Source organism: Chroicocephalus ridibundus, chromosome 1 (assembly GCF_963924245.1).
Source record: "Chroicocephalus ridibundus chromosome 1, bChrRid1.1, whole genome shotgun sequence".
Lineage (NCBI taxonomy): Eukaryota > Metazoa > Chordata > Aves > Charadriiformes > Laridae > Chroicocephalus > Chroicocephalus ridibundus.
Genome location: NC_086284.1, coordinates 8566485 through 8592621, shown reverse-complemented (window position 1 = coordinate 8592621; position 26137 = coordinate 8566485). Strand labels below are relative to the sequence as shown.

Genomic DNA, 26137 nt, shown 5'->3' with positions numbered 1-26137 from the left:
CCGGGGACAGGTTGGAGGGAGGACTGAAGAACCTGCTCGGTGGCTTTTGAGGTCCAGAGGTTTGCTCTGACCAGCTATAAGGAACCATCCGGGGGTGTACTAGGATGCTCCAACCTATCTCTGCAGCAAATTCTGATACCATTGACTTGCTCCTCGGGGTCTTCCTGTCTCTAAGAAGCAAAGATGCGGGATTAGCACTGGCACTACTGGGATTTATGGAAAAGGGGAGACAGGAACAAGATAAAGTGAAACCCTCCACAATGAGCTGCAGCCCTCTCCACCTCAGCTCCATCCCACCTTGCCCAAGGATGAGAAGACCTGCCTCTTGGGGCGACCAGCTCTTCCATAGACTCCTGCAGCAGTTTAGATGCTGGAGGTATCTACTGTGGAGCCCGTGTGTGGACAGCTGTATCTGGAGCTTGAAATATGTCTATGACTGGTTCAACAACCCAGTTTCTATCCCCAGTATCCCCTCTTTGTACACGTCAGAGGAGATGGCAGAAGAGTGCTCGTAGTAGAAATAAATTTATTTACTATAAGAAATCTCAGGTGTCTGCATGTTACAAAAATAAAAATGTACAGTCATTGTCACAAACCCCACTTTTTTTTTTAGTATAAGTTAGTGCTTTTACAAACAAACAAACAAAAAAGTATCTATGTATAAATTTCCAGTTGGTACCTCTCCAACCGCTCTCAGTCTGAACAGTGTCACTAGCTTGTGCAGGATCAGGATCACGGAGGGACCCCTTCGATGGGACTGGCAGTGTTGTCCAAGGCGGTGGTTTGAAGCCAGCTGATGCCAGCTCAGAGAAAGGTGGGATCACCAAGCAGGACCGCAGGAGTGAACTTTGAGCACGCTTTTGTTGAATTATTCAGAGCACGTAACTTGGTGTTCACGCTGCTTTTTGGCAAGTGTGGAAGACTAGGCAAGACCTGGCCTGGAGTAACATTTGTACCAGTTCAGTGCTTCGGTTGAATTAATTTCTTCTAATTATTTGTCTCGCCCCGGTGATCGTGCCATGACCCTCCCCATAAAGCCAAGTTTCCTTCCCAGGCACAAGGAGAAAAAGGTGCTGCCACGATGCAACTCCTATCTTAACCCAACCTTATCCTAAAAGTTCACTCAAGGATGAGATGAACCACCCTACAAATGTCCTATTTTTCTTTGCTGATGGTGCTCAGAGCTGAGACAGTCCCCTCCTCTGCCTCCTGTGGCTATGACATTGTTGGTTGGTACAAGAGCCCTCCATGGGACCATGGCTCCACTGAGCCGGGACCACAAGAACCTCCCAGTTGACCCCGAATGGTCCCAGTTGTCCTTGGCTGAACTCAGTTGACTACATCGTGGCGTGTCTTTATCTCCACCAAGCCACTTCATAGGAAGGAGGGATGGGAGGAACTAAGAAGAAGTCTGAGGAATTGCTCTAAACCAGGATCAAAAGTGTTTATCTAATCCTAAAATAGAGCCAGGGCTGCTTTTACAAAATATGACTCGTCCAGTGCTGCAGCACAAGCAATTTTCATTTTTGGGGTGAGGAATCAGCATCCTCGTGGCAAGACTGGGCAAGGAAACGATGGGCCTGGGCTCTCGGCTGTTTAACCCAGCAATTACATAGAGAAAGACCAAGTGGACCTTCTGGTGGAGTGTTCTGTGGGCATTTTCTCCAGTTTACTTTGAACTCTCCTGGTTGATGTGGGATGCAAGGCCAAAACCAGACAGGACCGGGGCAAAGCTTAGCACCACGTTTACTGGTATGGCTCCTAACCCCAGGATTTAGTGCAGCCAAATTTCACAAGGAAGGTCCGCACTGTCAGTAAGGGTTACGCTGACTGCTTCAGTGGAGCACTGGGATTACTGGGATTATGAGGAGACCAGACAGCAGCATCTGGGCAGCATTTTGGGTCACAGCAAGCCGCTAAAGGTCACAGAGGGCTGTCACCTCTGAGCAGCAATGAGGATGTGGCAGCTCTAAGCCAAGGGGATGAGGAACAGTCTTCGCTTCTTTGCTGGAAACATGAGTCGCTAGTAAGGGGGTTAAAAACAAGACATAGAGAGCTAACCCTGAATTTTAATAAGCTGGGGATCATTATTAAAATCAACAGCTGAGGGAAAGCTATGGGCGCCTAAAAGCTTTTCAGGAGTGAATGTTGCTGTTGGGAAGCACTAATAGGTCTTTTGGAAGGTGTTGACCCCACTGCAGAAACCTACAGGGCACCTGCTTGATGGTACCACTAAACTCCAGTGGGATGGTACCAGCATACTCCAGTGGGATGGAGGGTCCACCAGCACCCTTTTTAGTGGGAAGCCAGCCCTTGGACAGGAGCTGGGACTCCCCTCCCATCTCTGCCAGCGGAGACCAGGGCTTGAAGCTGGGAGAGCATTTCTTCAGGGATGCAAAGCTGTGGGAGACTCTTTCCCGCTGCGGGTGATATTTGTGCTTGACATTTTCATCCACTTGTTTATCAGAGCCACAGCTGACACTCCTCATCGACCAAAAGCCTTTCCTCCCTTGCCAAGGCCCAGAGAAACCCTCACTAACTCTGTGCCAGGGAATCTGGAGGAAGGCAGATGGGTTTCTTCAGGGGGGACCTTTTGCACACAACGTTTCTGCTTTAGAAAATGATAGAAGACATTCAGGGCACGATTGTTTTTTTTAACAGATTTGGCCACCATGATAGAGGTCACCCAGCCTCCTGGTGGAGAGATGCCATTCAGCATCGAACAGAGAGGCAGGCTTGGATGAAGAGGCAGAGATACGGGCTTTGTGTGTACAACCACAGCAGCATCTTCCTGAAGAAATATGTTTGAAAGCAACAAGCAGAGGAGTGCATTTAACACGGACCATGCTGAAGTGGGGGCAAGCCAAGGCACTGCAAACACCAAAATCCTCAGACCCTGAAGCATCCTGACCTCCCTTCACACCTGGGATAAACCCTTCCATCGCAGAGACGGTGCTGGCCATGCCAGAGCAGAGCTAGGATTTCACATCCTTGGATAACGTGCTTGTGTCGTTACTGGTTCCCAGGTGACTGTTGGGCACGATTCCCAGTGCCACTTCATTTTGAGGCTTCCCTGGCATTTTGTTGCCTGCAAACTTCATAAATCGTTGTCCTGCTAAGAAATACAAAATGGGATCCAAGCAGCTGTTGGTGCTAGCTAGGGGACGGGTCACCTTGTAGGCTAAATTGATGGCATTGAGGGTCTGACAGTTGAAGTCCCAGCTCCGGAAGGAGTAGTACAAAGTACGAGTGACATGGAAAGGAAGAAAACAAACAATGAAGACCACCAAGACGATGATTATCATCTTGACTGACTTCTTTTTGGATCGGGACAGCCGGGACATCCCCCGTGTTGGCTGCAGCAGCCTCCGGGCCATTAGGCAGTAGCAGATGATGATGATGAGGAAAGGGATGCAGAAGAGCAGCACCAGCATCACTGAACTGTAAATAACAAACTCGCCAAAGAGGTCCTTGCTGGATGTGTCGTGGCAGGTGATGGTGTCACGCTTCATGCTGGTGGTGACGAAGAACAGCACGGGTGACTGGCACACGACAGTCACCACCCACACGATGACTGACACCCTTCGGGCGTAGCGAACATGTCCCCACTGCAGCGACTTCAGTGGGAAGCAGATGCCCAGGAATCGATGGATGCTGATGCAGAGGAGGAACAGGATGCTGCAGTAGAGGTTGGTGTAAAACAAGAAGCGAACTATCTTACACAAGCCCACGCTGAAGGGCCAGTTGTCCCCCATGGCATAATAATACACCAGGAGGGGCAGTGAGACCACGTAGAGCGTGTCAGACACGGCCAGGTTGAACATGTACGTGGTGGAGGCATTCCAGGTCTTGATCCTGAAGATGAAGGCGTAGAGGGCCAACAGGTTGAGAAAGAGCCCCACCACGCACACAATGCCGTAGGAGACGGGCAGTAGGACGTACTTGAAGTCCTCATCAAATATGCACTTGTAGGCATTGTCTCCTGTGCCGTCTGGGTTCAAGGAACTATTGATGACTCTGGTCCAGGCTGGAGGAGTCGTTAGGTTTGCCATCGCCCTGGGGGGAAAGCAAAGAGGCTGTAAGGACATGGAGATGAGGAGTCCCTGGAAGAGGTGGGTTAGATGAGAAAACCCCAGTGCCGCAGTGCTACGACACGTTGCGGGGTCTATGTTGTCATCACTACCATATTTGCACCCTTCCCTTCTCCTCCCGTCAAGGTTGCCATCAACGCTTATCTGTGTCTATCCAAAAGCCACCTGCAAGTATGGCGTGCTGTCTGGCAGGCAGTGCCATCTCAGTACGGGTGACAATGACTCGAAAGGTGTCAGTGCGTGCCTCCTGCCAGCACATGGCATCTCCAACGCTTCATTGCGTTGGGCATTAACACAAGTGAGGTAGTACCTAGCATGGAGGGCTTACGGTCGAGCAGATAAGGGGAGTTTTATTTATCCTCATTTTGCACCTGGAGCCCACAGGAGGAACCAAGCTGTTCTAAAGTAACCAACAAACCCCAGGTCCCAAATCTAGGAGTCCAGGTCAGGCTTCCTGCAGCCCAGCTCAATGCCCCAGTCCACCCTTCCCACCATGTTCATGCAGAAATTTGGTCTCCTGTGCTACAGAACAGCAAAGATGCTCCACTCTGTGCTTAACCATCCATGAGAAGCGACTCAGCCAAGCACCATGAAAGGTGGGTCCTACCAAACCCCAGGCAGAATAGGCAAGAAAAGGGAACCGTGCCCTTCCGCAAGCAATCACCGTCACTGGCAAGGCTCTGATTTCAGAGGTCCTCAGCTCCTTCTTGCAGAGCAAACATCACCATAACATCAGGAGGCCCCTTTGATTACCCCAAGGTAACCAAACTTTGCCAAAGAGAGCATGCTCTCCACCACAGGGGCTCTGACAGGGTTTGGTGCTGCTGCTGGGGTTTTAATGCCAAGGGTTTTTCTTGGGTTGGGCTGATGGTGGCCACCTCGCTCGTCCTGCTTCCTGGCCTTGAGACCTGCTCCTCCAGTATCACCACCACCAGAAAGTCTGCCTGTGCTTGTGCAAAGCTGGTTTTTGCATGGGAATGACCAGCTGAGACGAGAAAAATGGACTCGAAAGAGTCTCCGCAGACACGCCGAGTCTGGCACTCTCTGTATCAGGAGAGACAAGGGCCCTTTTGTGCATCGGGGACAGCCCACGACCCAGCCGACACATGATCGCTCAGCAAGCCCATCAGCCAGGAATCAAATAAAAATGCATTGGCCTCCCTTCCCGTAAAACAAGCCAGTTTGATCTCAGGGGGTGGAACATGCTGAGCCCAGTGCTGCTGCTTCCTGTCATGGGGAGCCCGCGGAAACGGGGCTACAGGGAGATGAATCCAGCACAGGAGCTCAGAGACCAGGAGCTACTGCAGGAGAAAAGGTTTGGGTAAAGGTGCCCTTTGAATGAGCATGTGGGATGTGCCCTGACCCAAATCTCATCATGATTTTGGGTGGAAAAGTGCAATACCAGCCTTCTTGGCTAAATGGTTCAGCGCTAACCTGGTGCCACCATGCTGTGGGACGGCATGGATGTGCCCTTTCTTGCAAACGAGCACCGTTCTGACCCACAGCTATCCTGCCCCTACCTCCAATCCAGCTCCTGCAGGGAAGGAGGCAATGAAAGTCTCCTAGAAGCTGCCAACCTGGATGATCTCTCACCAAAGTGAAGGCCTATGGCATTAAAAAGCACCTTGACAACGCACAGTCAATGGAGAAGGGGTGAAGTGATGCCTCCAGCCCATCACATGGGGATAATTCCAGACCTTGCTCCAGGGACAGGATCAAACAACCTGACCAGATGTGGCATGGACACGATCCCCACTGATGTTCCCCTCATGTTCCCCCCATTTCACTGCTTTTGCTCTCAGAGCAGACCACAAGCAGCGCTGGCCAAGGCTCACGCTTCCCAAGGGCGTGGGCAGAAACCACACGCACGCTCACGCCCTGACTAATCTGCAACATCTGCAAAAACCCAAATATAATTTTGGGAACTGCTCTGCGATGAACATGAGGAACCAGGACCCATCTCACTCTGTCCCTACCCCGGGGTTTTGCTTTTCCTGCAGCCAGTTCAGCTTTGGTTCCATCACCCTTCATCCTGCTTCCCTCAAGCCCTTGGCAATAGGGTTTGTCCCTGCGGAAGGAGAGGGTTGACAGTGCTTGGGCAGATGGTAAAATACTTTCCAGCTGTGCTTCTCCTCAACTTCTGCCTTCTGTCTGAGCTTTGCAGATCTGTGGTCAATGAGACAGAGGTTGCCCGCAGACCTGGCAGCTGATTAAACGGGTCGGACAGGCCACCGTGACCAAGAAAAGCCACACAAGGTGCCCTAAAAGGAATAGGGAACAGTTACAGAGCTCCAGAGACTTCAGCCTTGCACGTGGTTTCTCCATGCCTTTACGTCTGCATCCCCTCTGTCCCCTGCGCGCAATCCATCACCCAGCTCTGGAGCACCAACGGGGGCAGGATCACCCCATCTTCCAGCCCACCTTCCCGTAGGCTCCTGCAACCCCAGCTAGAAAACCTAACAAGGCATTTCAAACCCATCCGTAAGTCAGGGTGGGGAATCTCCTCCAGCGTGCGGGGCAGCATGGGCTGCCCCAGGCCATTCCGCAACCACGGATGTGCCAAGTCACACATCTCCAGGACAAGGAGCAAACAGGGCTGGTTGGCTTGAACAGGGTAATCACAGAGACAAAACCCTGCTCACAAGGCAGCCTTGTCCTTGTCATCGTGCTCTCCCTCCTTTTCCTTCTGGAAATGCAAAAGCCTTTCTTTTTTTCCCTACTTTGGCCCAGAATCCCTAGGACAAAACTTGCTGTGTCTGTCAGGGCCGTGGCCGCAGTCCACCCCCTCGCCCCTGGATGCGTTGCATCCGCAGGGAGCCAGACGGAGATGACACGGCCAGCCAAGGCGTGCGAAGGCACAAAAGCTGGCAGCTGCCCTTTCCTCTGCCTACGGGCCAAATGGCACGAATGCCAGCTCTCACAGTGACGCATCGAGCCCCCGGCGGGGACAACTGGGAGGGAGAAAGCAACAGCAATCCCTGAGGATATCGAACAGGATAAATACTTCTATGACTACCAAAAGCAAGCCCACCACGATGCTTTGGTGAGGACCACCTGCATCTGCTTCAATGGCTCTCCTGGCCCTTCCCAGGGTCACAGCAGGAAGTTTTTTTCATAGAATCACAGAATGGTTTGGGTTGGAAGGGACCTTAAAGATCATCTAGTTCCAACCCCCTGCCCTGGGCAGGGACACCTCCCACTAGACCAGGCTGCTCAAAGCCCCGTCCAACCTGGCCTTGAACCCCTCCAGGGATGGGGCAGCCACAGCTTCTCTGGGCAACCTGGGCCAGGGGCTCACCACCCTCACAGCCAAGAATTTCTTCCTCAGATCCAATCTAAATCTCCCCTCTTTCAGTTTGAGGCCATTACCCCATGTCCTATCACTACACTCCCTCATTCAGAGTCCCTCCCCATCCTTCCTGTAGGCCCCCTTGAGGGACTGGAAGGGGCTCTAAGGTCTCTGCGGAGCCTTCTCTTCTCCAGGCTGAACCCCCCCAACTCTCTCAGCCTGTCCTCACAGCAGAGGGGCTCCAGCCCTCGGATCATCTTCGTGGCCCTCCAATGGACCTGTTCCAACAGGTCCATGTCCTTCTTGTGCTGAGGACTCCAGAGCTGGAGGCAGTGCTCCAGGTGGGGTCTCACCAGAGCAGAGTAGAGGGGCAGAATCACCTCCCCCAACCTGCTGCCCACGCTTCTTTTGATGCAGCCAGGGCTGCAGTTGGCTTTCTGGGCTGCAAGTGCACATCGCCGGCTCATGTTGAGCTTCTCGTCCACTGTTTTCCTGGTGTTGAACACAGATGACCATGCACAGCTTTTTAGGTGCCCTCCAGCCACTGGTACACAGCAAGGGCATTTCTCCAACCAGCCTCCTGCATACTAGACCACTTGTTGGGTCTGGATGAACCTGGTTGCAACGGCTGGACCACCTTTCTCTTTGCAGTGTGGCCTTGGACCTGTTTATCCCATGGGACATAGGATTTTTTTCCCCAGAAAACAGGTACCATCAGCTGTAGTGGATGAAGGCAGCACAGGAGAGGAGCCCTGTGAGGAGAGGAGGCCAGGCAGATCAGTGTTGCAACCCTGGCAGCCACGTGCCCTCCAAAATATATACCCACAGGCATGTGCGTGTGATGTCAGCATCCCAAAATGCTCCCGTAACGGTATCTACCACAGCCGGGCCGGGGATATTGAGATGAGTCAACGTGGGGAAGGAGGGGGCTGTCATCGGAGAAGGTCACGGGCAGCTGAAGGACGTGCAGCACCCAGGGACGGTGGGTCGGGTGCTGAATCACCAAGTAAAGGGCTTTAATCCTGTTTTCTGACCCACTTTTCAGCATTCCCGGTGTCATCCCAGCGCTCACTGTCCATCCCGCCGTGTTTCGCGCTTGGGAACCTGCCAGCAGAAGCCAAGTCACGCAAGCAAACAAAGCGCGACCAAATCGCAGCTGCGATGAATGCGTTTCACGGGGTGGGGGGTGGGGGGCCTTGATGAGATTTAATTGACCTTCCCAAATAATTAATGTGGGTTAATTTACTGGCAGGACCTCACAGACGCAGCCCTTCGTTCTGCTGGTGTGAAGCCCTGGGAAATCAAACCCAGGCGGCGCAGATGCACCGACTGCGACCGCAGCTCCCGTCGTTTTAAGCCAGAGGTCGAAACCACGATCCATTTACTGCATCTTCCCCACCGCCTCCTTTGCAAGAGACACAAGGAGAGCGTGGGTGTTTTCCCTGCCCTAATTTATAGGCATTTAGCGGACTCATCAAAATCCTCGCTCCGGCTCAGGAACTACTCGAGACGCTGGGAAGCGAACAACCTGGCATCGTTTTTCTCCCCGTTGGGACCGTGGTTGAAACCCGCTGCCACCAAAAGCAAACAGGCGGCGCATTCGGATGCTCCCAAGCCTGTTTGGTTGGGAGACGTGAGATGGGACCGGGCTGAAATTCGAGCCTGGTCAACCTCCCTGGTTTTCATCTACCCTTTTCATTTGGCTCCTTTCTGCTGCCGTGACCTTCAGCGCCTTTCTCCTCCGGGCTGGCTCCGGCCACCAGCGTGGGCTGAGGACATCCCCAGCTGTCCCGGTCCCACCCTCCGTATCGCTCCCCGGCGCTTCTCTCCAGAGATCCCAAGGCAAGACACCTCCAATATATATTTCCAAGATACTCAAAAGCAAGGTTTAAACCGCTTAAGGGGCTTCATCCACCTCCCTGCCCGGAGCCCCAGGCAATGCCCCCTCTTTTATTCCCCGCGGATCTGACCTACCCCTTACCCCATCCATAGCCAGAAACTCTCATTCCTCCCAAAAATGAGCTTGCAAAGAATCCATGTTGCTACTTTTTTTTCCCCAGAAATGCACATTAGAGGGCATTGGTGACTCCACTCCGGCTGGCAAAAACAAAGCTGCTCCACCAAAGCGTCCCTGTGCCTCAGTTTCCCCTCGTCCCCCCCCCCCCAGGCTGAGAAGTAGCAGAGTTAAATTTGTTTTCTCCCTGAAAAGTATTTTTGGGGGGAGTTCCGGTTTCCTAGAGGGCTTTTCAGCCACTTGACCCGAGCTAAAAAGGGGAGTATGAGTTTGGATAAAAGATATAATGACTTACAAATGACTTTTTCTGGGAATTTCTGGATTTCCCCAAGAAACTCCCTGAATTCCTCCCTGAATCAGTCTCCCTTCGAGCCTCCGCTTCCCAGGCGCTACCAAAACCTCCAGCTTTCATCCACACCATGGGAAGTCAATCCGGATTAACCAAAGCTGTGGCTTTAGGGTGAATTAGATAAAAGCACTAAACCCATCGGTGCCGGCAATCCTGCGTAATTAAAGCCGCCTTCGTTCCGTTGAACCGGACTGAGTTCCCAGCACGGCAGGTCTCCGGGGATGGATCCTGCTGGAAACAAATATCACCCTGGCCAATATTTAATCCCTTCATTGCCAGATCGAACATTTCCCTTCCACCTACTGCAAAAGTGATGCTCCCTGTGTATTTTCCCCCTGCATCCCAACATCACCTCCCCTCCGGGAGACCTTGCAGCATCCCGGAGGTGTTGAGGGCAGATGACATCCTCTTTGAGCCTCTAAACCCTGAGTTTTATTTATTGCAGGGGGAAAACGAGGCGCTCGCATCCTTTAGGCTTCCTGGGGATACAGTGTAGCCTGGTGCTGTTTTTTACACCAGGAATTTGACGTTGGTTCTGCCCTCCAAGATTTTGTGGTGCTCACCGGAGGACACGATGGTCGGAGCGGGAGAAGAGTGTGGGATCGGTTTCTGTCTGATCGCCTGCTTTTGGGAACTCCGTTTTACCCTACAAGCCCCGTATCTGGGAAAAAAAATGATGTTTCCACAGAGCCCCAACAGCCTCCTGCCCAAATCAAGGGAATCAGCCAACACCGCCACAACAACCCCCGGCAAAACCAAACGCACGCTGCCCTTCCGGGAGATAACCAGCATCCGAGAGCAGGGATAACACAATTATCGGGCTCTGCCATGACACCGGCAGCTACAGCAAAGGCAAAGCTGCACCAAAACCCACGCAGGGTGGACTTTGGGGAATAATTTGCATCCCGTGGGAGCAAAAGGCTCTTTGCTTCATGGACCGGCTCCCGTTAAGGCTCTAATGGGTGATGATCAGCGTTGAGGAGGGACGACGGCGTGGCCGGCAGCACGCTCCGCTGCCAGCGAACTATTCATGGCTTTGGCTTTATGTCAATAACCGGAGATAAAAATCACATCGGGCAGAGACGGGGTAAAGCCACTCGGTGCCAGGATAAGTCAAAAATACTTCTCGGGGTTTTATAATCCACTAAGCCCCGGGATGCGGCTGAGCTCCGGGACTCAGCAGTATTTTAGGGGTCTCCTCCTTGACTCCGAAGCTCCTTAGCCCATCGGCCACCGAGGACGAAGGCCAAAGTTCCCTTTGGTTGGGTATAAATGAGGAAGAGGAATTCGGGGCACATGCACCGGCAGCCCCCCGGGAGCGGGGTTTGCTGCTCCCCCTCCTCCCACACAGGAAGGCAGAGCGGGTTGCCAAATGGGTTTTGCAATAAGCCGATAAGAAAAGTGGAGCAGAAAGAGAAATAAGACATTTCGCCCTTGAAGTTGCTCCCACAGAGATGCTACCCCACGCCCAGCTCCGGGGAGGAAGGGGGTTTGGGGTTTAGGAGGAGTCCAAGGGTTTGAAAGCAGAGTCTCACCGATCCCAGTGCAAATTAAAACATCCCAAAATAAATGACACAGGGACTGCAGCGTGCAAAGAGGTGGAAAAACACAAGCTGGAGTAAACCAAGGAGGCAGCTCCATGGTTTTTACCAGAGGTGTGTACAGGAAACCCCTGATAAACAGCCAGCGAATTCCCCCCGGGAAGGAAGAAACCGAGCGGCAAAAGAGATTATTGGGAATTAATGCACAAACAATCAAGTAATTCAGGCAAAGAGGAGCAAAGGGAGCCCAGAAGGCTTCCTCGAGTGCCCGGCTTCCACCGTTCATGCCAGCACCAGCCCATGCCAGCAGCTCGCTGCCCGCCACTGCCCTGCCCACCCTGTCTTTGGGTCAGTTTGGGGGTTTTGGGGCAGTTTTAGTCACAGTACGTGGGGTGTGAGCTGCCCCCATAGCCAGGAGGAGAATCGGGGGTCAGCTCTGCCCTTGCAGCGGCCCGCTCCCTGCGTTGGGTGCACGGGGACCCTGTGTCACCCATGTCACCCGCCCAGCAGCAAGTGCCACCCCACCCGTGTGCGTGTGTGTGTGCGCGCGCGCACGGAGGGGTCCATGCGTGGCCCCCCCACCCATGCTTGTGTGTGTGTGCGCGCACAGGGGTCAGTGAGTGTCCCCCCCACCCATGTGCATGTGTGCACAGGGGTCTGTGTGTCCCCTCCCAACCAAGTGCGTGTCCCCCCCACCCGTGTGCAGTGTTTGTGTGTGCCCAGGGGTCCGTGCGTGCCCCCCCCCATGTGCGTGTGTCTGTGCGTGTCCCCCCCACCCGTGTGTGCGCCCAGGGGTCCGTGCGTGTCCCCCCCACCCATGTGCCCACCCGCACCCCGGGGGTCACACACACACACCCCTCCCCGTCCCACACTGTCGCACACCCTCCTGCGTGGGCAGGACACGCACCCCCCCCCCCAACCCCCCCCTCCCGCACCCCCCGGCTGGATGCGGCCCCGCTCACCGGGCGATGCCGAGCCGGGTGGCTCCGTGCCGACGGCCCCGCTCGGTTCAGGCGGGCGGCGGAGGCAGCTCCATGCCCGAGGTTCGGTCCTTCCCCGCCCCCGGGCCCGGGCCCGCCGCGTGTGAGCCGGGCTGCGGGACGGGGGCCGGCCGCGGGGCCGCACCGCCCTCCCCGAGGCTGGGAGCGGGGCAGGAGCGGGGCAGGACCGGGACCGCACCGCCCTCCCCGGGGTTGGGACCGGAGCTGGGACCGCCTCCCCCCCCCGAGGGAGAAGGAATCGGGACAAGACTCCCCCCCGCCTGCGGGGATGGGATCAGGGCTGGGACCGGGGCCAGACACCCATCTCCCGGGGCTGGGGCCGGCGCTGGGACCGGGACAGGAGAGCGACCGCTCCCCCGCTTTCCACCCGCCGGGGGTGGGAGCATGGATAGAACCGGGATGGGACCGGGATTAGGGCTAGGACAGGACCCTCCCCCCGCACCGGAGATGGGACCACAGATGCGACTGAGGTTAGGGCATGAGTCCCCCCCTCCGGGGATGGGACCGGGGTTAGGGCCAGGACGGGAGCTCCCCCCTCCGGGGATGGGACCACGGATGGGATCAGGGCTGGGCCCGGGGCTGATGCTCGGACAGGAGCTGCCCCTCCAAGGGTGGGAACATGGGAGGGATTGGGGGAGGAGCACCCCCCCCTTCGGGGATGGGATCACGGCTGGCACCAGGACAGGAGCCCGACTGCTTCCCCCTTTCCCTGCGGGGATGGGAGCATGGATAGAACCGGGGATGGGACCGGGGTTAGGGCCAGGACAGGAGTCCCCCCTCCAGGGATGGGACCATGGATGGAATCGGGAATGGAACTGGGGACCGGACTTTCCCCTTCGGGCACTGGGACTGGGACTAGAGACTGTCCGCTCTCCCCTTTCCCCCAGGAGATGGAACCGGAGCTGGAATCAGGACTGATGCTCAGACAGGAGCCCTCCCTCCAAGGATGGGCACATGGGTGGGAGGGGGCAGGAGCCCCCCCTCCGGGGATGGGACCACGGTTGGGATCAGGGCTAGGACCAGGGCTGGATCCCACCTGCCCAGGGCTGTGGCCAGTCCCCCCCTCTGCATCCAACCTCCCCCCATCCGCAGCAGCCCTAGGGTCCCCAGAGAGCTGCCTCCCCCTGGGAGTGCCCTGGTGACCCACCCCTGCATCCCAGGGTGCCCCGGTACAGGACCCTGCCTGGGGCAGGGCCCATAGTCCCGTACCTGGGGCATGGAGCAGACACCCAGGGCTAAGGGGGTCTCAGGATGAGCTCTGGAGGGGAAAAAATGCCTCTGAACCAGCTGGATGAGCCCTGTTTGGGTCTTCGGCCACAGCCACCATGATGTGGGACCCTGTCCCACTGTGGGTGACACCCAACTCTGCCCCATCCTACCCCAGGGTGGTTACCAATGCATCTCAGGTGGCGCCCCGCAGCACATCTCTCACTGCAAGCCAGCTTCATTTCCAAGGGAAGCAGAGGGATCGGGGACATAACATGGTAAAGGGACTTTGAAGCCAGTTTTGGCTCTAATTTTAGCTCTCAGGACCAGTTCCCATCCATCAGTCAGCGATCTGTCAAGTCAAAACCAGCTGCATCGCCATGAACTCCCTGGGGTGGGGGAATTTATTTTTGACAAGAGTAATTTTGGGGGTCTGATTCCTTGCAACTCCACTCTTATTTTCCAGGGAACCACGTGCCAGCAAAATGCTTCTTCCTTGGGGATACAGGTAAACCCTTGGCAAAGCGGGTGCTGCACCTCTTGCATCTCAATGCTGGGACTTTTCATCCAGGGAAAAGGCTGCTGAAGCCAGGAGGACATGGCAGAAAGTTTGCTTGAGGTGTTCTTCCTTGCCATGTCTTCTCCTGTGAGCTCCTGGGGCCTGAGTTCAACCACAAATAGGTGTCCATCTCCTGCAGAGGGTAGCAGACCTGTTAAAATTCCTCTACTGGGATGTAAAACATCTAGAGAACCCTAAGGGCAAACTGGACCATACGATGAAAGAGAAGTCCCTCACGAGTTTGGGTATGAGCCGGGGGGTTGTATCTGCCACATGCCCCAGACATGCTATGGAGGTGCTCTGGGGTTTGTCCTGGCACAACGCAGCCTCCCAAGAAGCTTCTCCTGCACTTTTGGAGGACCACCACTGGCTTTGTAGCCTGCCCTAAATTTCTAGGAAATACATTAGGTTTGGGTGCTGTGGGTGTGAGCTGCGGGGTTGTATCCCCCGTATCCCCCCACACCCTACAGAGATGCTCTGGGGTCTGGCCCCACTGAGTCCTGGCACAACACGGCCTCCTAAGAAGCTATGGAAGGCCACCACCGCCTTTGTAGCCTGCTGGATGTTTCATGCCCAAATGAAGCAGTGACCAGGTTCAACCCTACCTCCCCAGTGGGTTTTGCTCACCTGGACTGAAAACCCTTCAAATCTGGGGAGGGCTGGAGGATTTCTCGGGCAGGATGAGGCTGGAGAACAAGCCCCTTTGAATCATGCACAGGTGGCCCAGTTGTTTTCCACCGCGGTGAGCGCAGAGCGAGCCCCAGCTCTCCTCCGTGTATTCCCAATCTGTGTCCGTGGGCGTAAGCCAGATTCTGCAGCTGGATCTGATTTCACGTGGGGGCTCCTTGGATGCCCTGGATATGTCTGGGGGCAACCATAAAGACCCTGAGGGAGGAGGAGATGGGCAGCGATGCCATCTATTATTCAAAAGCAGAAAGTGGCAGCCGGCTAAGGAGGCATTAGCCAGTGCGAGGCGGATATGAACGTCTGGCACGGAAACAGTGCAGCAGAGATCTTGCTGATGGACCTCCATGCCAGAAAACAACAAAAAAAAATTGCCTGTTTCCTTCTTCTGATGTAATTTGTTTGAGGAGGGAAAACAATACATCACGTCGTAGCTATTTGGGGCTGATAAGGGAGGAAGGACAAGCTCGTTGCTTGCACAGAGGGAGGGAGATGCCTGGGCAGTGCTGTTGAGTGAGGCTCAGAGTGGTGAAGCTGCTGAGCAGTGCCCTGCCGGCATGTCACTGTGGTGCTGAGTTAAACCCATCTCTCTGGGATTTGGAAACAGTTCTTGGGTAAGGGTTGGCTTAACCGGACCATAGCACCCCGGTTTCATCCTCCAAATCCTTCCCCCTGGCTCCCTCCGAAGGAGGGATGATGTCCAGAGATGATGGATGGAGATGTGGATGGTGTCCTGAGATTTGCCGTATGTCCTTACATGAACTTCGGTCTGCGGGGTGATCGCTGCTGCTCAGCAGCCCTTGCCTGGTGCTGTCTCCCCCAGCCTGATCCTCCGGGGTCTGAACACCCGCAGCTCTTCCACCAGAAGATAAAGCCAAACATCTCAAGACAAGAGGCAGGCGGCTTCTTCATGTCAAGGGGTGATTAATTATGGCCACAAACAGCTGAGAGGTCTGGTCGGCGGCCCATTGCTGGATGCTTCCACAAGCAAGAGGAGATGTTTTTCTAAAAGCTTGTTCGGAGCAGGGAAGTGGTCCCCTGGAGACTTCCTCTTCCCATCAGTCATTTTCCAAGCCTGGCTGAAGTCTAAGCAGCTTCTAGCAAGCAAGGGCGTCTCAGCTTCACTGCCCACTACAAGGAAAAGCTTTTCCTTCCCCTTCTTTTGCATTTTCTCCCCTTTCTCCACTCATTTGGGTGCGAGGGAGATGGGAGGAGATTAATGTCCACCCTAACCCGCCTTACTCATTCCCATTCTTCATGCAGGTGATGGTCACCCATTGCCTAGGGGACACAAAACCCTCCCAAAATCTCCATTTTCCAGCTCCAAAGCAGCTCAAATGAACCAAAGAAAGAGGCAGATGTTTTAAATCCAGTCAAGAAGCGAATGACTTGTGCAGCTGCAGCGCAGGGACGGAGGCGAGCGGCAATACCCATTCGAGCCAAGCTGGAAAGCAGCCCCGCGCTTCCCTTCACGGCTTCATTTTTCAACCGTTTTGGCAGCGATGCAGGTTTCTAAGACGCTTTCAAAACATTTCCATGTTGTCTAGCTGAGAGGAATGTGATACAGGAACAGGAGGACCGGGAAGGTCAGGGTGCCCACAGCAGAGCCCTGCACCCATGGGAACAGCTTAAACCTGTGGCGCGGGCAGGGGGACACTGGTAGAAGTGTTTGAGACAAACTGGGATACATCAGATCTCTTTTTCTTGATTTTTTTTTAAAGCCTTAGTGGAAGCAAGGATGAAAGTTTGCAGTCATGGAATCACAGAATGGCATGGGTTGGAAGGGACTTTAAAGACCATCCAGTTCCAACCCCCTGCCCTGGGCAGGGACACCTCCCACCAGACCAGGTTGCTCCAAGCCCCGGCCAACCTGGCCTTGAACCCCTCCAGGGATGGGGCAGCCACAGCTTCTCTGGGCAACCTGGGCCAGGGGCTCACCGCCCTCACAGCCAAGAATTTCTTCTTAACATCTCATCTACATCTCCCCCCCTTCCAGTTTAGAACTATTCCCCCTCGTCCTATGGCTCCCCTCCCTCATCCAGAGTCCCTCCCCAGCTTTCCTGGAGCCCCTTGAGGGACTGGAAGGGGCTCCAAGGTCTCCCCGGAGCCTTCTCTTCTCCAGGCTGAACCCCCCCAACTCTCTCAGCCTGTCCTCCCAGCAGAGGGGCTCCAGCCCTCCCAGCATCTCCGGGGCCTCCTCTGGCCCCGCTCCAACAGCTCCGTGTCTCTCCTGTGCTGAGGCCCCAGAGCTGGAGGCAGCACTGCAGGGGGGTCTCCCCCGAGCGGAGCAGAGGGGCAGAATCCCCCCCCTCGCCCTGCTGCCCACGCTGCTGGGGATGCAGCCCAGGCTGCGGGGGGGTTTCTGGGCTGCCAGCGCACACTGATGGCTCATGTTGAGCTTCTCATCCACCAACACCTCCAAGTCCTTCTCCTCAGGGTTGCTCTCAAGCCATTCACCGCCCAGCCTGGGTTTGTGCCTCAGGTTGCCCTGACCTAGATGTAGGACCTTTCACTTGGCCTGGTTGAAGTTCATGAGCTTCACACAGGCCCACCCCTCCAGCCTGTCCAGGTGCTTCTGGATGGCATCCCTTCCCTCCAGCGTGTCGATGGCTCCACACAGCTTGGTGTCACTGGCAAACTTGCTGAGGGCGCACTCAATCCCATGTGTTGAGTTAAGCCTGCAGACCTGCCTTGTGTTGGTTGGTGGGAGAGGTAAAGGTCATGAACACTCATCTAAATCTCTTTAAGTGTAAACTCATTTCCCGATCCAGCCTGGCCATGGGCATTTAGTCACTTCTCATGATCTCTTGGCTGGTAAGATGTTCAGCCACCTAACTGGGAGGTAGATTTGTGCCCTGTGTGCAGGAGGGACATCCTGTGCAAGTAGGAGGGACATCCCATGGCAGCAGATCTGATTTTGCAGCTTCCCACAGTGGCTGCACTTTCCCTCCTGGATGCTCTAATTTAGAATCACCATCAACTTTTAAGGATATATAAGAGGCAGCAAAACTCATCCAGCTGGAGGATGAAGAATCTGTTCATGGTGGTGAACACTAATGGGGTGTGCAGGGGATAAGGTCAAGTGGGGTTGGTACCCACTCAGTGCTTTGGAGGCATGGGTGGACCTTCCCAGCAGCCAACCGAGCTCCAAAGCAGGGTTGATTGGAGAAAGAGGTGCTGGAGATGGGACTTCGGGATGGAAAACCACCGTGAGCCAGTCCCTCTGTCCATCCATCATACGCACACATTCCTGTAGGAATCTCCTCCTGACATTGCTGAGGCTGATGGTGTTTGGGGGAGCAGCACTCAAGAGCTACAACCATGGTGGTGAGAGGGTGGGTGGGTGCTGAGCACAGAAAGGCACCCACCACCCTTTTGCCATTCAACCCTGCAACAAGAACTGACAAGTGAGTGCAGACAGGGCACAGGGGACCTTTGCTGTCTGGGGCCAGTATGGCTTGGGGAAGGGAGAACTTGGAGGAGACCTGATGCACATGATGCTTGCTGGAGAAAGCAGCTGGAAGCAGCAAGACTTGATCTTCTCCACATTGCTTCGGTGCAGAGAGGGCTTCGCTCTGCAGCCTTAGCCCTCTGGGCGTCTATTTTTTATTCTCCCGCAGCAGTTGGGGGTTTTTTTTAGCCCAGCTTTCGTTTCCTCCCCACCAAGCGCATGTGACCTTTCTCCTGGAAGGAGAAAGTGCTCATTCCTCTTCCAGTGACCGCAGGGCTTCAGAGCAGGAGGGCGATGGAGGTGCCAGGCTTCGAGCTGCTCGCTTTTCCTCCAAGCTCCTACACAACTCATCTTTTTTTGGAGGGGTTTACAAACTCCAAGTGCATCCCCCTCCCTCAGGAGGATGCTCGCAGAGAGCGATTCGGGTGCTGCCATGACCTCCCAGGCGGCAGGGGCCGGTTGCCAGGCCCCGAAGCACAAGGGTCCCGTTGTGGCCGAGAGCGCTGCTTCTATAAGGACCTTAAACAAACACAACACACCGGGCAGGCGTGTTAAAATTAACCCATCGGCTTGGGCTACGTGTGCTGCGGGCGGCGCGGGCTGGTTCCCAGCAGGCGTGTGGCAGCGGTGGACGTGGTTCTGCACCGCAGCCAGTGGATGGGAGGGAGGGGGGGGAGTCACAACGATGCCTTCCATCCTCAGCTCTGCTGCTGCTGACCCCACCAATGGCTTTCTGAGAGCGGGGATGCTATTTTCTACCAAATCTCACGATGGTCTTTGCCACTTCCTCTTCTGCATCTTCCTCTGAGTCCGCCCAGAAAATAGTAAATAAGACTGAGTTGTTTTTTTTTTTTTTAAATGAGCATGGTCTTATTCAAGAGCTGAGTTTTGGGGGTTTTGAGTGAGTTGCAACAACAGGAGGTGCTGGAAGAGGTGGCCAGGGGGAGACATGCCCTGGGCATGGCTGGTACTCCTGGAAGTGTTTGTACAGTAATCCTGGCGTCCAAGAGAGCAGGGAAGCGCATGTCCTGAAACCAAGTCTTCCTAAAAACAGCAGCGGCAACCCATCCGCGTCATGGTCCAAGCCTAAAATAGTGCTTGGGGAGAGGCTGCCCTGAAAAAGGCTCATTTCTCTGTTTGCAGAGCTGGTGAAGAACCAGCTCTGTGGGTCTAACCACGCATGGACCCCTTTGTAGCAGCGTGGTGGGACACAGTGGGCATGGGCAGCTGGATCGTGCGATCCAGTTGCCCCCAAAAGTTATGGGATCACTGCTCGACTGACCCACCAGCGGCTCAGCGTGAAGGTGGAAGCCCAGCCTGGCACTACGGTGGATTTTGCTCTGGCTCCTCCAGCCAGAGGTTGGTTTAAGGGATGGGGCGGCAGGATGTCCATAGCATTACCTGTCTCCCATTTTTTTTCTATTCCTCACGTAGGATCCAGCAGACAAGAGCCACAGAGATGCTCAGGAGCAAGTTCCTGTTGGTGGCAGGGGAAAAGCCATGTTACAGTAGTTTTCTTCCATCGTTCTTGCTTTCAGCTCGCAGGAGCGAGACCACAAGACCAGCACAGCGTTCCACCCTGGAATCCCTTTGTTTCCAAAAAAATACTTGTTCTCAGTATGGGGCTTTTGAATTCACTTCCTTCCCCTCCTGCTCCAAAATAACCTTTGCGTCCTCAGGGAGATTTGCACTGAGAGGACCCAGGGTACGGCGCTGGGAGGGAGCAGATGGACACATGGACCCCAGAAAGCCACCGCTCCCTGTGGACGCCATGCGGTGGGGGATGCTCCATATCGAGCTCAGCCCAGAAAACAATATATTTGCTCAGGTCTAGGCTTCCCAGGCAGGGCTGGGATAAGCCATGCCAGGATGAGTCCAGCCCGTGCATGGCCCCTTGGGGGTGTCCATCTAAATCAACATTTCAAATGGGGGAAAAAACCACACCGAGTCCCTCTATAGACCCCAAACCGAACGCATCCCTATTTGATGAGTGGGTGAAGATGGGGAGTGCAGCATTACACCTTCACAATGCTCCAGCCACCCTCCTCAGGGACCCATCCTGCTTCCTGCCCTTTGGAAGACGGTTGGTGGCATCCTCCTGCCCCCAACTCATCCCTTAGCAGCTTCCCCATGGGTCCAAACCCCGTTTGAAGCAGATCGACATTAGCTCTACTTCAATTCTCAATAAAAAAGCCCTTGCAGAGGTTGGATGCAATTCAGCTACTCCATTTTAAGCCCCCACCTACCATCAAGATTACTTTTCTTACATTTTTCCATATTTTCTCATTTAAAACACCAATTAAACCTAAACTGGGCTCACAAAGCCCAGAGCTCTGCAACCCACACCTTTTTCCTTGGCCATGGCTGGAGTAGGGTCAGAGCAATTGAAGAGATGGGAAATGTCCACGTGGATTTCTCCAGGGGAAACGCGGGCTGATGGTTGGGTGCTCCATCACAGACGTGTATTCTTTTTAACCTCCAACCGGGCAAGATGGGAGGCACCTGCTTTCCTGTGTCCACCCCACGATAACCACCCCCCCCCCCGAGGAGGGAGACCAGCCCAAAGGCTCACTCCCAACTGGTGTCCTTGTCAGGAGGCCAATATTGTTATCTAGGGCCTGGCTGGTGTTTCTTATTTGGATCTTTGCCACCGCAGCTAAAATAACTCTCCCACCCCTCCCAGCATTTAAAGGTCACGTTCCAGGGATTAATCCGGAGTCTCTCAGGCCAGCTCCTTGGCTTGGCATCGCTGATGGGACCAACACGGAGCAAAAGCATCGCAGTGCCGGGTGTGCGCTCCCAGTGCTGGACATCCCCTGGCCGGGAGTGCCACCAGCACCAGGTTCAATGTCCTCGGTGAGCTGAGGGTGATCAGCAAGACTCAGCTAAGCCGTTAAATGGTTATTTCCGTGTAAATCTGCTTCTAGCCCTCGGCCGAGCAGTCCGGGGAAGTCCAGATTTGCAAAACAAGCTTTATAGGGAATAGTGTTTATTTGACCGACTCGTACAGTCGGTCCTGTGCTTGGTTTTTGCCCAGACAAGTCCTGGAATCACAGGAACAGATTTCCAAGCTAAATACAATCGGAGAGCAATTGAGTGCTTAATGAAGTGGGTATCAGTCAGGCCATCTCTAAATGAAATGTGCCTAAGGAGCAGAGGACGCGTAGGTGAGGAGAGAGGGAAGGGGGAGAGAAGTGGTGATGCCGTTATCCCCAAGGAAGGAGAGAGACGGTTGATAGTCTGTGATGCAGAAGATGGGGGAAGAAGGATAGAGGGACCTGTAACGTATCCTCTGCAAAGAGACACAATCTTTTATAACAGCAGCATTTTTTCAGCTGGATGGACCAAACCTGTGGCATCCAAATTTGCAAGAAGCAGCCTGGGGCACACCTTAACAAGAAGGGCTCCTTCCCCGCGTCCCCTGCAGCTGCTCCTGGTGCCAATGGGGCTTTCCCAGGAGAGGTGATGATGGTGGTGCTCCTTGGGATTGCTGCCTTTGTTCTCTTCCCGTGGTGAGGTCCAAGGAGACCTGCTTGGGTAAGTATTGATTATCACAGCAACACCACCGACATCGCCACCACTGATATTTCAGGTTGAGGAGAAGTGAAAATTGTTCCACCATGTACAGGTTGTGCAACCTCCATCCTTGGAGGTTTTCAAGAACCAACTAAATAAAGTCCTGCACATCCTGGTCTGACCCCAGAACTGTCTCTGCCATGACCAGGAGGTTGGACTGAAGACCTCCGAGGTCCCTTCCAGTCTGAGTTATCATGTCGTCTTCTGATCAGGGGATCCCAGCAGAATGGGGTCAGGCTAACACATGCCAGTGGTGGAGCAACACCACTGCCTGTCTGCCGTGACTCCCCTGCACTGAGCCCTAAGTCTCCGTCCCAAACTGGGTGAGTGCCAGGGAGTTTTGCTGAGACCAGTAGATAACCAGGTCCAGTTTTTTTAGCTGCCACCTGAATTTCACCCTGCAACCTCTCACGAAAGCCAGTAGCTAGGGCTTGGGTTGATCTCTGTTAGAAAGGCATCTCGTCTTGCATTAGAGACATCCATGGGGAGACACCACTGCTTCTTGACAAGATGGTCCTTTCATTTAACGCTGCTTCTTCCCCATAGTTTCTGCCCTATGTATTAACATTTTGTGCCTTATTTAATACCGGCATGTGTCTGGCTTAGACATCTAGTGACCAAAGTGCCCTTTGACACACAACATAGGGCCTCATGATGTGCAAGCCAGGTCTTGATCTTCCTTTTAGCTATTCGGGCAGGTCTTTTTGGAAAGGAGAAGCTGAGCTGTCCTCTTCTGGGCTGTAAAGTGAAGGGGTAGAGGGGGATCACCAGCAGGTACTTCCCAGCCTGTTTCAAGTCTCGAGGAAAGCCCTGGGTTTGCAGTGAGAGATGGACCCTGCAGAAGGTATCCATGGAAAATAGATGATGGCTTTGCTCCCTTTCAAGATGGGACACCATCAGGGTGTAGCCTGGACAGGAACTGGGGTGCACTGCACGGTTCACACATTAGCAGGGCTCGACCATGAACGCACCATCACCCTCAAGCTGGTAGCTGTCATTAAAACTGAACCGCAGACTCATGTAGAAAAACAGACCTTCTCATCGTCACTGGGATTTACCTCTTACTAGTTAGAAAACACCATGAGGAAGATCCTTCCCTTAGCTAAGCGTTTGCAGGTGTTTCCTGGTGTTTCCAGGCGTGGGGACTGGCCAGGTTCTCCTTTTCAATGCGTCATTCATGGGATGGCCATGGCAAAACATTGAGATGTGCTTGGAGCCACAGCAAGGACCCTCGGGGCTCTGTGATTTTCAAAATAAATAGACTATCTGATAAGAAAACCCCAGGAACAGATATTTTCAGCAGCAGATATTTGCAAGGGAAGTGGATGGAGATTTATCTCCAGATAGGTAGCCACCAGGGAGAGGGATTGCCTCTGCCCTGTCCCTCCAGTTTCCATAGGAGTGAGTCACTCACCTTCCTGTGGCAGAAGGAAACCCTCCCACTCTCATGGAGCCCTGCAGATTGTCTCTCCGCTGACCTTTCCTTTGTAACGAGGCAGCTATTTTGGGATACAATGCCCTGTTTCTTCCCCATGCCCCCCGGGGCCAACAGCGTGGGCTGGGGAATCCCCAGCACAGCGGTGATCCTCCATACCACTCTGGCTCCATGCTCCGTGTCCCACCATGCCTATGGGGTGATGGCAACAGCTTGGACCAGTGGGAAAAGCTGATGGGCAACTCTGGGAAAGGCTCATTGCTCGTTCTAACCAGCTCAACAGAGCCCTGGAGCACAGGGCAACCTCTGTGTGTCCCACAAAGACTGGGGTGAAGGATCTGCGGTCATCTTCCATGGGCCTTGAGGAGGTAGGACATGGTAATCTCACACCGACATGGTTTTAGGGCATCTGGGGGAACTGCCAGGCTGATGGGTGTCCTCTGCTCCGAAATTCAGCTCCCAAAGTAATCTTAAAACCTAGGTGGGCAGTGTGACAGGGGTGAAAGGGCAGGAGTGTGGGATCCGCCTCTCCAGCAATTAGGAAATGAGCTCTGCACCAAGCTTTGACCTCCTCCAAGATGCCCGTGAGGTCTGTAATAGAGGGAGAGCAGCACCATGAGTGGAAGGATTGCTCAGGAGGAAGGTGTCTCTGCTCTGGGACTCAGGGCTGGGGCAGCCAGCAATATCCTCGGTCCTGTCATCATGTCTATGTGTGCTCGTTGGCCACACTGGTTGCTCACCAGCAGGGAAAGCCTGTGCCTCAGTTTCCCCATCTGTCAAGGGTGAGTATGGAGCAAGTATTACACCTCCACACCTCCTTAAGAGCCTAAACCAAAACCATGCCAGTGGACTGAAGCGGAACGATTCAATTGTGTTAGCTAATTATATTTCCACACTATTTTCCCATTGTTTATAACAACCAGGGAATCATTTTGCATGTTATCACATTTTGCTGTCTCACTTTCAGCTACGGGTGTTCCTCCCCACTTTTGAGGACCAACCTAAGAAATGGGGTGACAGCAGCAGGACCGAGGCACTGGTCAGGTCCGGGTACCACCATCATTACTCCTGTGAGCCCCAGGAGATGATCCACATGGAGGATGGAGCTGCTGGTGACCACATGTCCCTGTCCCACTCCACCAAGAGCTGGTGAGGCCCCAAGAGATGATGCCCTTTGGAGCAGATGGAGGGGTTTCCCAGTGGAGGTGGGTGCAGGTCTCCAAAAGACCCCTGAGGGATATGTCAAATGAGAAATTTTTTGGCTTCAGAGCCTGTTGACTATAGAGAAAGTCAGCTTTATGCCAGGTGGACGAAATGAGACATCACTTGGCTTTTGGTGGAGAAAACAAAAAGCCCAGTGTATGCTGGGGAGCCATGGCATGGATGGAGCAGGAGGTCCCTTGGTGCTCTGGATGGGGGCATGCGTGCGTCCTGTATCTCTGCTCCCCTGTTAGCAGGTCCTGGATGGCTTTCTGCCTCACTGTTGGGAACTTATTGCCAGCAGAACTTGGCCATGGGATCCCAAGCTTCAGCACAGCATAGGACTCCCAGAGTAACTGAGGCTGGAGGGTCGTCTGGGGTGTCCGCTCCAAGTCTGACCTTCTGGACCTCTGCTCCAAGTCTGACCTTCTGGAACTCTGCTCCAAGTCTGCTGCAAGTCTGACCTTCAACAAGGTCAGGCTGTGTCAAGGACAGGCTTGACTGTCTCCAAGGATGGAGATTTTCCTGCTCTCCGGGCTGTCTTCCAACATTTGACTACTCCTATGGGATTTTTTTCTAGTATCTAATGGAAGTTTTCTGTTTTGAAAGTTGTGACGTTGCTTCTTGTCCCATCACTGGGCACCTCCATCTCCATCTCCTCCGCGCCATCCCAGCAGGGAGCTGTAGGCAGCAATAAAATCTCCCTTAGCCTCTTCCTCTCCCACTGCACACCCATCTCCCAGCCTCTCCTTCCATGTCCCGAGCTCCAGCTTGGTGTCCCCTCGGGGCCCATCTGTCACCCTCTGCCTGGTACTGGGGAGAACCAAACTGGGTCCCACCATGTCTCACCAGCGCCAAAGAGAGAGCAGGAATCACTACCCTGGTTCTGCTGGCTGCAATCTTGCAAATACCACCCAGGGAATGATTGATCTTGGTTGCTGCAAAAGCACACTTCTGATTTGGGGGCAACTTGTGGCCATTAGCTGTTTCCCGCTGGCAACTCCAGTCTGGCCGATTGGAGAAGACTAGTGTGTCCAGAGGCAGGACTCTGCACTTGTCTTTGTTGAACCTCTTCAGGTCCCTTCAATGGCTCTGCCTCTGGCAAGTCAACCATGGTCCTCAAGCTCGTGTTGCTCCCAAACTCGCTGAGCATTCTCCATCCCATCATGCAGGCGGTTACGAGAGTGATGGAGGTTCTTAAAAGAGCACTTGAGTGTGCCCTGGTCCTCCAGCCCTCCCTGGAGCATGCACGAGAGGGTATCAGAAGTTCAGCTGCAGTGGGACATTGTGTCTGTCAGATTGACTCCCACAGCCAGAAATTGGGTTAACTCTTCACATCCCATCTCCTCGTGGCTGTCTGATTCACTTCCTGAAGAGTTCATGGCATTTCATCATCGAGCAAGAGAGGGGAAAAGTCATTGGGAGTTTACACTTGGGTTTAAGAAGAGTTTTGTGCTCCTCATGTATGTGTGCCGAGCTCTTGTGGGGACAGCTCAGCACTGCTTGGCACTTGGGGCTGCCTCACCGCTGCCAGCTCCTTATCTAGAGGGTCCTCTTCATGGGATGGTGGCCCTGAATCCTGTCCCAACAGCATGGAAACAATCCCTCCCTCCTGCTGCCTCATGTGCTGGACATTCTCTGCCCACACCCGTCTCAAGCACCACCCAATTACCCTTTTGGTTGAGGTGACATCTTGTCCTGCTTTGGTTCAGTGCCCATGAACATGCTGAAGGATGCTCCT

At 54.2% G+C, this 26137-nt stretch overlaps 1 protein-coding gene across 2 annotated transcripts; it reads right to left on the bottom strand.

Annotated features, from left to right (window-relative positions):
* Positions 1–512: 512 nt before the first annotated feature.
* On the bottom strand, positions 513–12406 carry P2RY2 (purinergic receptor P2Y2). Of its 2 annotated transcripts, none has more exons than XM_063327399.1 (2): positions 12247–12406; positions 513–4056 (listed from the first exon to the last, which is right to left on the bottom strand). In XM_063327399.1, the coding sequence occupies exon 2, from the start codon at positions 4050–4052 to the stop codon at positions 2976–2978; it is 1077 nt and encodes a 358-aa protein (XP_063183469.1). In that variant the 5' UTR covers positions 4053–4056; positions 12247–12406; the 3' UTR covers positions 513–2975. The 2 variants fall into 2 exon arrangements, with proteins under 2 accessions (XP_063183469.1, XP_063183478.1); XM_063327408.1 differs by lacking the exon at positions 12247–12406 and adding an exon at positions 9690–10029.
* Positions 12407–26137: the final 13731 nt, after the last annotated feature.